This window comes from Chelon labrosus (genome assembly GCF_963514085.1).
Source record: "Chelon labrosus genome assembly, chromosome: 9".
Classification (NCBI taxonomy): Eukaryota; Metazoa; Chordata; class Actinopteri; order Mugiliformes; family Mugilidae; genus Chelon; species Chelon labrosus.
The window spans coordinates 27,552,395-27,566,012 of record NC_140359.1 but is presented as its reverse complement, the minus strand read 5'-3'; the positions used below and the strand labels follow the sequence as shown (position 1 = coordinate 27,566,012).

The 13,618-nt window shown below is 42.6% G+C and overlaps 1 protein-coding gene across 1 annotated transcript in view; it reads right to left on the bottom strand.

Annotated features, from left to right (window-relative positions):
• Window positions 1–13,618, bottom strand: part of kcnt1b (potassium sodium-activated channel subfamily T member 1b) — a 74,764-nt gene that overhangs the window by 10,088 nt on the left and 51,058 nt on the right. Inside the window, exons 13-24 of the mRNA XM_084551403.1 lie at window positions 12,643–12,779; window positions 11,840–11,903; window positions 11,075–11,183; window positions 10,886–10,994; window positions 8,854–9,003; window positions 7,407–7,642; window positions 6,014–6,227; window positions 4,120–4,225; window positions 3,846–4,018; window positions 2,797–2,868; window positions 938–1,072; window positions 592–707 (exon numbers count right to left, since the gene is read on the bottom strand). Of these exons, the coding sequence (XP_084407529.1) occupies window positions 592–707; window positions 938–1,072; window positions 2,797–2,868; window positions 3,846–4,018; window positions 4,120–4,225; window positions 6,014–6,227; window positions 7,407–7,642; window positions 8,854–9,003; window positions 10,886–10,994; window positions 11,075–11,183; window positions 11,840–11,903; window positions 12,643–12,779 (1,621 nt within the window). The remainder of the gene's footprint in view (window positions 1–591; window positions 708–937; window positions 1,073–2,796; window positions 2,869–3,845; window positions 4,019–4,119; window positions 4,226–6,013; window positions 6,228–7,406; window positions 7,643–8,853; window positions 9,004–10,885; window positions 10,995–11,074; window positions 11,184–11,839; window positions 11,904–12,642; window positions 12,780–13,618) is intronic.

Below are 13,618 nucleotides of genomic sequence, written 5' to 3'. Positions count from 1 at the left end.
GTAACATCCACACCAATGAATGCCAGGTCCAAAAGTTTCCCAGCAGAACACTGAATTGCCACAAGATGGTCGATGTTATTCACTTCTCCTGTCAGGGGTCATAATGTTGTGGCTGATCAGTGTATGTTCTATTACCACACCCATACATTTGCTTTCCTTATAAAGTCAGAGTGGATTATTTAATTTGTATGGGGAAAGAGGAAAAATAATCTGTTTACCAGTAAATACATGTTCACATTATGGTAAGAGAAGAAAAATAAGTTTACTGTCCCACGAAGCAACAGGACAAATCTAAACTAGGGGTGTCCTGATCGGTGTCAGGGCCGATCCAGTCATTTTTCAAAAAATCGGATCAGATTTTAGGTCTACCGTAAACCAAAACTGCATCCTAAAACTTCTTCATCTGTTTTAATGGTGTCAAAGCTGCCCAAAAAAATCCCAGAAGATACAGAAGAACCAGATTCACTATGCAATGTGGATGTTTGGAGAGGTGGCTGTTTGGGTTCAGATGTTGTTATCGCATGGTGCACACGAGATCTAGCCGAACACAAGTCAAGATAAGAAAAGGCTTCTATCGGGAGGATCGACCACTGACCTTCTCCAGTTTGGAGAGAGCGAGTGAGTAACAGTCCTTGGCTCTGAACTGCATGAACCTCATGTTGGACGGGTGCGTGAGCTCGGTGATGATGCTCAGACTGGGGAACAACCTGAGAGAGAGAGAAGGGGGAGCTGTTAGAGGGGAGATGGATGAGAGGGAGCCTGGCGTGGCAGTGACAAATGCTTTTAATTTGGTTTGTTAAATAAAAGAGCAGCTTCAGATGATTTGGCAGCTGCAGTTTGTCTTTGAGATGAAGTCTGTTCTGGGAAACAAAAAACTAATACCAGCTCTTTGGCAGCATAGCGAGAACAGATGAAGTTAGTGAACGCTCCCCGTTACCTGAACATAGTCTGGACGTTGACGATGGTCTTGGCATCGGCCATGTAGTCTTCCTCAGCGCTCATGGTGCTCTCCTTGTCCACAACCACCAGGTTGTCGGCGTAGATGATGCCACACTGCAGCAGGTTGTCCAGGCTGCAAACACCAGTGTTTATTAAACATGAATTAGTACGGACTCGTATGATGTATGCACCAGGCTGCTCCACTTCTTACATACACGAAAGTTGCTGCTAAAGATTTCAACTAAATTTTAAGATGTGATCATTTAGAGAAAAGTTACACACTACACGGTTCTGACGTTAGCATCATTGGACATTTCCTTACTTATTCTAAAATATTTGTCCATGAATGCAGACATACTGTAGTGGCCAAGAGAGCTCAACACACTACAACTTGAGAAAACATTTAGACAAGCCATTTAAAAACAGGTGCACTGCAAATACTTACAACACAACTGAAAACTGAAATGTGCTGCAAGAAACACAACTGACGACCGAATTGTTTCCAGGACCCTATGAAGTGATGAACTGCCTGAGAATAGTTGTCAAAGTGATAGAAAAATACTACTAAATGTTCACTGATTGTGTTACATGCTCACCTTACACGTAGAAAAGACTTGTATAACAATGACAACTAAATGTATAACCTATGCTTAATCCTATATTTAACATCTTTATGGTTGGATTCACAGTGTTTTCTCACCTGTTCTTCTGCCTTCACACGGTCATTGCACTGAGGATGTCGCAAGCAACAAGTGATAAAGGACTGATAGCGCTCACATTACAATGAAGATTGTCTGTATAAAAGCTATGTGTGTAGGGGAGGTAGCCAGAGGAGCTTCTCTCCAGAGAGAAACTGTAGTTAGACTCTCTGTGATTTGCTGATTAAAGAAACCTTTCTAACTTTTGACTTGAGTCTCTCGAAGTTCTTTTTCCATCACAAAGCTTTATGACTTTTTTGAGTCGTCGACGTTGGTTTTTGGCTTATTATCATTATTTTAACAACCTGATTCTTATGAAGTATTTTGCTAACTGGCTGCCGATCCAAATAATCTGACAAAATACACAACTCAGTTAAGTTTCTGCTCATTTCCACTGACCAGTAGCAAACGTCAACAACTCCAAAAGCTTTGAACAACAAGTGTGTCCAGTCTCAGGCAGTTCAGTCCTGGGAACAATTCGGTTGTCGTTTCTGTGTTTGCTGGTGTTTGTTTTCAGTTGTGTTGTGAGTATTTTCAGCCCACCTGATGTCAAATGGATGAAAATGTTTTGTTTATTTGCCTGTGTTGTCTCAAGTTCCAGTGCATTGAGCTCTCACCATAAATTCCACCTATATCTATAAAAGACCATGATGGACGTTGCAGAAATGCATGAACAAAAACATTTTTTAGTTTCCTTGATTATATACAGCACATGTACATGTTACTGTCTCTTTAATTAGGTCTTATTTTTGCCCTGTTCTGCTCTTTCACTTCTGCCAACCACAGAGATCAGTAATTATTATTTTTTTTTTGTCAGTGATATGAACTTTATATCGCATCAACAACTTCCTGTTTTCTTCTGTCTGTAAATCATCAGGTTATATCTCACCAGCAGTTAGTTTAGCTGGAGCACGTAAAGCTTTTAACCTTTGGCGAAAATGGTATGAGTTGTTCAAGAGAAATCTTTTTATAAAAAACTTGTGCATTTGAACATAGGTGCACAAATATAATGCAATCCTTAAATACATAGTAACTACATAAATTTTCACCGTTTTCAGCATTTTATTGATGGTGTAATTATGATATGTGTGCCTGTTCTTCGTCTGGTTGTTCTTATAGTAATCTTTGTAGTTTTTAAAACAATAATTCAAACACTTACTTATCAATTGTGCCCGCCATGAAGTAAACCATAGGAAAGCAGCAAATGGCCTCTAAGAAGTGGTTGTCTGGTCTGCGGGAAACAGGAAACAGGAAACAGGAATGATCATCCCAACACTAATCAACTCTGAGAACCCCAGTGACACATTAGGACGCTCTCCCAGTCATTTCCTGATATCTGCTCGTTGATGACAAGGGGAGGATTCGTTAAACAAGAGGAAAAAACTTATTATAATAAATATATATATATATATATATATATATATAAAACAGTTGCTATGGAAACTCCAGAGGGATCCTGTGTTTGTGTAATTGATCTGTCTGAGCAAAAAAGAAAAAAGTTAATGTAAGTCGCGGCGAGTTAGAGCACAATGTAAACATGCTCCAGCACACAGATAGGCTTGGATGAATAATGCAACAGAGAGTCTTTATCTTGAAGCGAAGCCGAGATACAAGTTCCCGCTGTTACCATCAATCTCTGATGAAAACAACTTGGCTGGTTATTTTTTAAATTAAATTGCAAACACGTAAAGCACTGGTGTATCATTATTGTCTCCATGAATAAATGCAAACATACACTAAAGCACAAACACACACACACGGATCAGTTTCTTCGCTCTAGTTTTCTTCTTGAAAAACATCCCTTTATTAATTATGTGACTATTTTTTTCCCCCTCTATACTTCCAGACATACTTAATGAACCTACTGCAGCTAGTTCTGATGCTAAAATTAGCTTAAATTGGAGTTCATTTTAATTTAAGTCAATCTCAAATGACTGAAATAAAAGTTTTACCACTACAAAGCCTTTATTAGCTCTGTGTAGCAAAGGGAGATCCAGATTAAAGCTTTCCTTTAGCTGTTGCTACGGCAACTCAGATGTTAACTGTGCAGTGAATCAGCATGCATTTAATCTTTATGTGTTTTACATCTTCATATGTGCATAATTATAGATGAAGGTGCTGCGTGCATCTTGGCATTTTAAAAGCCTCGACTCCGTTTCCAGCGGTTTTCATTCATCATTTCAGGAGTGAAGGTTGAAAGAAGCTTACGGGTTGTCCAGTAGCAGCACGATGGGGTTGAGCTCCTTCCTGGGCCGATAGTAAGCTCGCAGAGGGACGATGAAGTTGTAGAGGCCGTTTCCCGCGGTCTCCGCAGACACTATGATCAGCTTGTTCTTGAAGCCGTACGCCTTGGCGTCCTCGAAGCTGTTGTGTGTGCAGCCCTGAATGGAGAGACAAAGAAGAAGAAGTCCAGTCAGGGCTTTTATAGATGCATTATGCACAAAAGAGATGGATAAAAGAAATAGATGGTGATAAGTTTTACCCTGTCGAGGCGAAGGCAGCAGAACGGAGCCTTCTGTGGCAGGAGGTGGCACAGAGTGGGCGAGCTGCCGATGTAGGGCGAGTTGGGAGGGTAGCCCTTCACAAAACTGAAAGAAAAGAAACAGGAAATGTAGAAAATGACTAAAAACCTGAATGGAAATAATGTGCAGAAGTCAGATTTGCGGTTTGAGGTGCGGATACCGTGCAAAAAGTGTCACGTCCTTATTCACGTCATTACTTTTTGTTTTATTAATATAACGTGTCTGCTTTATTAGATTCTGCAGCAAATTACTGACGTTAATAAGCCTGAGAGGACTGATTCCATTTGTGTGTTTAGTTTTAATCAGGTCTTATTCTGATTTGCAATAAACTCTGTCAGTTTTCCGCGTCCCTTGATTTGTAACGTGTCAGCTGCAATTACCTTCGTCAGTTTCACTTTGTCCTCTATCGTTTGCCAATAACAGTTGATTCCAGCTGATTACGGGCCGACCGCCACATGATGGCACTGTGGGACCTTTGAGTTTTATTTCTGAGCCTCTGTGCATTTACCTCCCTGATTCCAGCACTGCTTCTGACAACTCTTCAAGAAGAAAAACTACTGTGGGGTGCAGTAACACCAGCTCAGAGGTTAGGAGGAGCATGAAACGTCCAATTTAAAAAGATCAGCTGTTTGGGTGAAACAGTTGTTTCAGGAAAAAGGTTTTGAGAATGACGCAAAAGTTTTCTATCTCAGTGTTTTTTAGATCTTTTTTATCAGAAGTTACTACAGTTTTACTGAAGTTTAAGTCAAAGGCTTTTATTTATAACGACATTAACTTTATGTCAGTTTCTTCCCCATGACTTCAACTTCCTGACTGACGGCAGCCCATTCCTGCAGAATCAATGCTTGGAGTTTGTCAGAATTTGTGGGTTTTTGTTTTTCCACCAGCCTTTTGAGGACTTGGTTTGAAGGCCATGGACCCAAACTTTCGATCTTATTGTTCGTTATCACTTTTGCCTCGTGGCAAGGTGCTGCATCGTGCTGGAAAGGGCTGCATTTGTCTCCAAACTGCTCTCGGAGGATGTTTTGATACCATTCTGTGTTCTTAGGCAAAACTGTGAGGGAGTTGCATCTGCACCTTTTGCAGAATATCAGTATGTCCCTGATGTTTTTCCTGGAGAGAAGTTGCTGCAGATGCACTGATACCTGCATGCAGCCATTCCTGAGAAACCTCTGCAGAGGTGGTGCTTCAATCCTGCAGCTAGATCAACTTCAGGAGATGGGCCTGGTGCTCTCTTAGGGCGTCCTGAAGGCTTCCTCACAACAATTGAGCTTCTCTCCTTGATGATGACCTGATAAATGGTTGATTTAGCTACTAGCAGCAGTATCCTTGCTTGTGAAGCCCCTTTTTGTGCAAAGCAATGACGACTACACGTGTTTCCTTGCCGGTAATCAATATGAAAATTAATATTCGTGTCATTCTTAAAAGTTTTGGCCACGTCTGTATAAGTACACAACTTATCCTAAATGTAAAGAAACACTGATCTTAACCTTAAATCTGATTCGCTGATGAAATCCTGCCTCATCAGCTATGTGTCCGGCCCCTTGATACATGAGTGTAAGGATCTAAGCGATTACGCCGTTCGTATGAGCTGCACTTGAGGAAAAGTGCCGACCTCCGTGTCATGACATCCACATCCATCACTGCGAGCGCCCACCTTAAAGCATCATGACACGCTGATTATACGTCTATTCCAAACCCATCCATCTCCCCTCCTACAGCCACTGGGACGTGAAGAAGAGGCCAAGAGGTGAGATCAATCACAGGACAATTACACCACGAGGACGTATCACCTTTTTTTTTTTTTTTTACTGCGGCAGGACGAGACATACTGTACATTACAGGACCACTTACTCTGACCCCACGGAGCCCTCCTCGTCTGACTGGTTGGTCTCATCCTCTGACTGGTCGCTGAGGAGGTCGCAGGGCAGGATGGCGGAGGAGTCTGCGATCTCCAGGACGGGGGCGATGCTCGGCCGGCGGCTCCCGGCGCCGTTCTCTGTGGGTATGCTCAGCTTGCTGCTTTCCTCAGGAGGATCTGGGTGCTGGAGGTCTATGGCTACCGTGCCTGAAAATTACATACGTAAGCAACTGTAACGGCAGTGTGGACTGAAGTTGACAGTTTGACATTTATAAATGACTGCTATGGTAAACACGTGACCCTTTTTTACATTCCTGTCCTTGTGTACTTTTAATTTGTTCAGCACTTTATTCAGAGTTCAGCATTTTGAGCTTGATGAGAAAATGTATGTAGTTCTCAATCCATACAGTAGTATCAGTAATAACATGCATCATATAAGCTGCTTGTTATATGATGTATGATATGCACAGTGCATATACTGGATAGTATACACCGATCAGCCATAACATTATGACCATCTTGTGACAATTCAATGTTCTGCTGGGAAACTTCTGGACCTGGCATTCATTGGTGTGGATGTTACTTAGATATGTAGCACCCACCTAGACCAGACCAGGCACCCCCACCCCATAGCAATGACACTCCTTGATGGCAGCAGCCATCCCCAGCAGGATGCAGCCTGACACAGACACACACACAAAAACATGAAGAAATGGCACAAGGTGTTGACCTGGCCTCCAAATTCACTAGATCCCAAACTGATCAAGTATCTGTGGGATGATCCACAGAGGCTCCTCCCCTCAAAGGCCCCCCCACTAACAACATTCTGTTGATCAGACACCACAGGACACCCTCAGAAGGCCCATGTCCATTCTCTGATGAATCACCGCAAGGGAGACCTGCACAATATTAGTAAGGTGGTCATAATGTTGTGGTTGATCGGTGTATACTGCATATACTACCTGTATCAAAGCCAAGTCTGTGTATGCACAGTACACATGTCAGAAATGTATGTTTAAAAGATATAAATCTGAAGGAATTAATGTTAATTAAACAATAATCAAATCTCTGGTTTCTTGTAAATGAAGTGTAAAAAAAAGAAGAAGTGATGCGTCATGCACACACTTACCATATGAAGTGGCCTGATCAACTTTCACAAGTCAAAAACAAAAAAAAAAGCACAACACAATAATGTCAGCCAACAAAGTGAAAAAGCATAAAAAAACAAAAACAAATCATGCATCACAATCAGTGAAAGCATCGAGCACCGAGGCAGAAATCATCAGAAATGTCAGCCAACCATCCATGGGATGTGTTTCACCCATCAGATGGTAGCTTAGCCTCCTCTCTCCTCTTTACCTGCTTCTCTAAAGGTTTGTCTCTTACCCATGCTGGCGATGATGCTGTGCACAGGCAGCCTGGAGGGGGCGTCGTAGAGGCCGGCCACGGTCAGGCCCTTGCTGTGCTTCTCCTCTTGTTTGAAGATGAACGCAGAGTTTTCCTCCTTGGTGATGTTGATGTAGTAGCAGGTGTCGGCGGCGGCCATGATGTGGCGGGGTCCGGGGTTCAGGAGGATGCTCTTGTTGTCCTCCCTCTTCACTCCGATCAGACAAACTCCGTACCTGGAGGGGGTACACTTCCTCACTCTCTGATTTCAAACTTCTACACACTACATGATTTGAATATGAGCTACACACTTCACACAGAGCAGTGAACGCATCATCTCACGTGATCTCACATTGAAGAATATTTAAGTGAAACTGACAGTTCTGCAAATCTACTGATCCACACTGAGAGGCTGAATTATTCCATCTGTAAGCTGGTTTAACTGCTCATTAGACCAAATGAGGAGGAGGAGGAGGAGGAAAGACGAAGAAAGCAAGAAGAAAAAGATAAAAGAAGAAGGAAGAAAAAGTAGAAGAAGAAAATAGAAGAAGAAAGAGCGAAGAAGAAGAGGGAAGAAGGAAGATGAAAGAAGGAAAAAGAAGAAAGAAGATGAAGAAAGAAAGGAGTAACAACAAGAGGAAGAAAGAAGAAAGAAGAAGAAATAGGAAAGAAGAAGAAGAAAGAAGAAGGAAGAAGAAGAAAAAGAAAAGACAAGAAGAGGAAGAAAGAAGAAGAAAGGGGAAAGAAGCAGAAGAAGGAGAAGGAAGACGGAAGAAGGAAGAAAAAGAAGTAGAAAAAGAAAAAAGAAGACAGTAATAAGAGGGAAAAGGAAGAAGAAGAAAGAGGAAGGCAGGAAGAAAGAAGGAAGAAGAAAAACGAAAAGATTAGAAGAGGAAGAAAGAAGAAGAAAGGGAAAGAGAATAAAGAAGAAAACAGAAGAAGATGAAAGAAGGATGAAGAAAGAATATGAAGACAAAGACGAAGATGAACAAGAAAAACAGAACGAAAGAAGGAAAGGAGGAACAAGAAGAAGAAAAAAGACATAATAAGAAGAGGAAGAAAGAAGAAGAAATAGGAAACAAGAAGAAGAAGAAGGAAAAAGGGAGAAGACATAATACGAAGAGGAAGAAAGAAGGGAGGAAAAAAGAGGAAAGAAGAAGAAGGAAGAAGAAAGAAGAAGAAGGAGGGAAGAAGGAAGACAAAGATGAAGTCGAAGAAGAAGGAGGAGGAGGAGAAGGTTTGATATTAATCCGGTTTGACCTCGGTGAGTCTTTGAACGTTTCATCAGGTTTTAGAGCAGATCAGTTCATACCAGATAATCTGAGCCGGAGCTTTGTACTGGACCAGATTTCATCGTCGGGGGGAGGAGGGTTCTGTGGAATTAATTGACCCAAAGCTCATGTAGTCTGGAGTCTATCGTTACTATGGAGACCAAAGGTCGACTCACTTCTTATGAGCGTGGAAGGAGGCGTAGGTGAAGCTCTTCCCGTCGTACTCCCCGAAGAACTTGCTGTCACACAGGCGGATGTGGTAGACCTCGTTCCCAGAGCAGCGTCCATACATCCTCTGCCACTGCTCCGGGGACAGCTGTCCCTCCCTAGGAGACGGATCAGGACGATATTTACAACTCTAATTACAGCTACATGATTTACATTTCAATAAAATAAAGTGCCTTCAAATTGAATTCTCATTTCCCAGAGACCGATAAACCGAACCTTTCATGATGAGTCGTCGTATGAAAGCAGCCCACAACTTTAATTAATGTGATAATATCTAAACTAACACCGGTCCTGTCTCATTCACAGACAGTTAAAGTCGGTATAAATTTCTAAAATGGGAACTACAATGGCTTTGTTGTGTCTCTGCCGTGGCCAGCGGTGAAGACGTAGTAGTCACCTTGTGCAGAAAGTGAAAAACACATCCAGGATTTATAGACCGGCAGGAACCGGTGTAATGTTCACCGGCTCGACAGTGATGGAGCTTCTGCAGTGGTGACGCCACAGAAGTCAGTCTGAATAAACGGAAAGACTCTAAAATCAATCATCAGGTGGGATTGAAACTGTACAAATGATTAATGATGGAGGAGAATATTTAACATTAAATAAAAGAGGACTCAAAGTCAAGGAGAGTGGATCGGCCACAACATTAAGACTACTGACAGGAAAAGTAAATAACATTGACCATCTTGTGACAACTCAGTGTTCTGCTGGGAAACTTCTGGACCTGGCATTCATTGGTGTGGATGTTACTGAAGAAAAACATGAAGAACAGCACAAGGTGCTGACCTGGCCTCCAAATTCACTAGATCCCAAACTGATCAAGTATCTGTGGGATGATCCACAGAGGCCCCTCCCCTCAAAGGCCCCCCCACTAACAACATTCTGTTTCCAGACACCACAGGACACCCTCAGAAGGCCCATGTCCATTCTCCGATGAGTCACCGCAACGGAGACCTACGCAATATTAGGAAGGTGGTCATAATCTTATGCCTGATCGCTGTGTATGCACAAACACACACCATGCGAGATTCTGTCATCTCTTGTAGACCCACTAGACCCTGGACCAAGCTCTGCACATAGCTGTTGGTCTCCAGTTTCCTTAGGCTCGAGGTCTCAAATACAGAATGAAGACGACCAGGTTGTTTTGCAGGTGCCGTCTTTAGCCAGGCTGACTCCCAAGTACTTTAAACCTTTCATGGTGATATTAGCCTTGATGCTATTTGTGGTTCATTTGCAGAGAGAACTCAAAAATATCCCTCAAAAACTGCTGCTGTCCAGCTGAAGCGTAGCACAGGGGAAAGTAGCTTTTGCACTGAATGACTGCACTTAATTTTATTGTGCATGTTAAAATGACAATAAAAATAATCTATTCTATATATTTTTTTTGTGTTTACCATGATCTTGGAGTTCTCTGAGCTTACGCCAGATCTATATGCATTGAGCCTCTGTGCCCTGTCTCCCAAGAAATCAATGTCATCTGCAAACCGCTGGTGGACAGTGGATATGGAGGTGTTGTTGTGGTGGTGGTGGTGGAGGGTTTCCGGTTACGTACACTCAATGATCTTAATGGAATCACTTCTAGAAATATGTGCCTTCTTCAAATACTTGTAGTAAGGTGGGGCAAAGAAAATTAAGCTGGAACCACAAGATCGATAGATTAGTTTAGGACAAAGACGAGAAGCCGGGGGAAAAGGCTAGTCAAGATTTGTCCAAAGATAATAGAAGTCCACCTACTGGTCCTTCTAAGGCTAAAACTAATCAGTCTTCCTGCTAACCTAGGCTAAAGTTACTGGACAGAGATGGAAAGCAGCATCGCTCTTCATGAGATGTCAAAATCCCTGAAAAATGTCAATTTTTCTTTTTAAATTTGTATAGTTATTCTAGATTTTATTTGCTGTGTGAATAAAAAACAAAGAGGAAAGTTCATATTATAGCAAATAAACGTTTTGAAATAAGTGTAAACTAACGGCGTGTACTCACTGTCCTCTGGAGGTGTGGACCAGGAGAGTGACTAAGGTGGAGGTGGCGGGACAAACGCAGTTGAGAGCCAACATGGCGTACTTGAACTCCTCCTCACAAACGACGTGATCTGATAGAAACGGACGAATTACGGTCAGATTCAGGACACGACTGGATGATTCAGAGGGTGTGCAGTCTTCTCTCACTCACCGGCGAATTTAACATGAAACTTATTTTCCGGTTTGAGGATCTGGACGTAGAGAGGACAGTTTGGAGCGAAATCCTTGGCAGCCCAAGCCCTCAGAATAGTCTGGTGATCCTGTGGGGAAATACATATGTTGTGTTCTCGGCATGAAAGTGAATCATCAACTGATATATATATAAAAAAGTCATTCCTATCAATGAGAGGGTTTCTACTAGGGGTTGTACCGACTAGTCTGTACCATGACGCTTTAAGCAACATGGACGCCTCTTAGAAGACAGGTGAGGAGCCAATACTACCGTGACATGTCAGTCCTAAAATGCAACTAAAGTTCTACTGCAATGCATTTGAAAAGGCTAACGCTAACGCTAGCAGAGGAACGGTCCAAATCCCCTGGACAGCAGTCAGTTAACAACTTCACCAAACGTCCTGTGGTAACAGAGAGAAGGAGGCTGCACATCAACTATTTGATAAAGTTATTAGACGTTTAGCTGCAGGACACGGAGAAGGATTTAGAGAAATACTATTAAATGACACTGATGATGCTGAGGTGCTGCCTGTTTTTATACAGGCTATACATATCTGCTGCTCACAGTATGTAGCACATGAGATGTCTAGAATATAGATTTCATTACTTTCTACTGGGTTTTTTATCAGTGACGTCATCAGAGACTAGTCAGTGTCGACTTTAATCACATAACAGTCGACTTTAAGAAATCCAAAGTCGTTCATTCCCCTAGTTTCTACTGGTAACTCCCGTAGACGTCACTCACAGCAGCAGTCCGGTCGACTTCATTCCTGCTGCTCAGGATGAAGCAGGCCTCGGCGTCATCCATCCTAAAGGACGGGCAGACAAACAAAACGGATGAAGAAAGAAAAAGACAAGATGAGATGTGGTCATGAGCTGGTGGCTGTGAAGAGCGCAATCAGTCAGACGTAAAATTCACTTTGGAATAGATCAATGCTCGCAAGAAAATAAAAAACAGCCATAAAGGTTAACAGCCCCCCCCCACCACCACCTGCATGAAAACAATTTGCCGTTAGCCGACATGCATCAGTGCCTGCTGCACACGAGAGGCATTCAGAAAACTTACATATTCTCTGAACTCGGAAGGGAAACGCAATATGAAATGCGTGACGACAAGCTTTCAGCTCAGCAGAGGAAACGCATCATTGCTACAACACATAATCACCAGCACATTAAAGGTAGGAAGGAATAAGTAGTTCTACCCCATTACACAATTATCACATCACAACAATTCAAGCAGCTGCAGAACAACATCTGTCTGTGAGCGGCGAGGAATGATGCAGCAGTATTATACTCTTGTGATGCAGGTCAAACACATTCCAAGTGCGATCCGTCCCAATTTCTTGTGCTGCTTGTGTGCGCGCCCTTTGACGTGAGCAGATGATCATCGTAGAGTGAAATCCCATTACACCGACGAGCAAGCAGAGGGCAGCCAAGCAGACTTGTAAGTGTCTCAGGCTGCAGCGGCGTCTCGGTGGATCTACGCCGCCGGTGCAGGAATTACACTCTGAATTTCAAAACATAAAAAAAAAAATGTGCCAAACTCACTTGGCCCTCATCAGGTCCTGGTCTTTGAGGGCGGATCCTTGCAGGTAGATAACCCTCTGGGACCACAGGGGGATCTGGAGGATACGGCGGACCTGGATGTCTATCTCCGTGGGACACAGGATCACCACGTAATAGTCCTGAAAGAGAAATAAAACTGCTTTAAAAGCTTCAATTATTAAACATTAAATATTCATGCCTGACTAAGCCTGAGACCAACTTCTAGCAAGGGACCAGAGAAAACAGCAGAGCCAGAAATGTTTCTTAAAAAACATATATGATAGTAACACAGGCTGTCCCAGACACTGCCCGTTTTAAAATCTAGTTTTGTAATCTAGTACTTTTTGATTACATCTTCATTGGCTTTGTTTTTAGTGGCGACTAACAATATGACCACCTTCTAAGCTAAGATGTAGTCCGTGTTTGCCCCAACTACACTTCTCATTGATTAAATTTATGTCCCCATAATTTATAAACACTTTGCCAACGATCTAAATCTTCACCCGCCGCTGTCCTGTTTACATCGTTTCCAAGTACCTTAGGCTACAAATCGCTTCCACCGTAGACGACTGCCAGTGGATGCAGACCTACAGCATTACCTTCTAAGTGATTATGGTCTTTGGCATCGTTCCAGTCTGCAACACATCACCACCGACCTACGGACATGAGCCACGCTGGCAAATAAAGACACGAGAAGTTGGCAAATCCAGGATGTTTGGGAGTATCTGCAACATTTTGGGAAGATGGAGTAGCTGTACTTGGCAAGCAAGTGAGTCTTACTCATCAGAGAATGGACATAGGCCTTCTGAGGGTGTCCTGTGGTGTCTGGCAACAGAATGTTGTTAGTGGGGGGGGTCCTCTGTGGATCATCCCACAGATACTTGATCAGTTTGGGATTTAGTGAATTTGGAGGCCAGGTCAACACCTTGTGCTGTTCTTCATGTTTTTTTTTTTAGTGGTTCCTAAAGTGTTTTTGTGA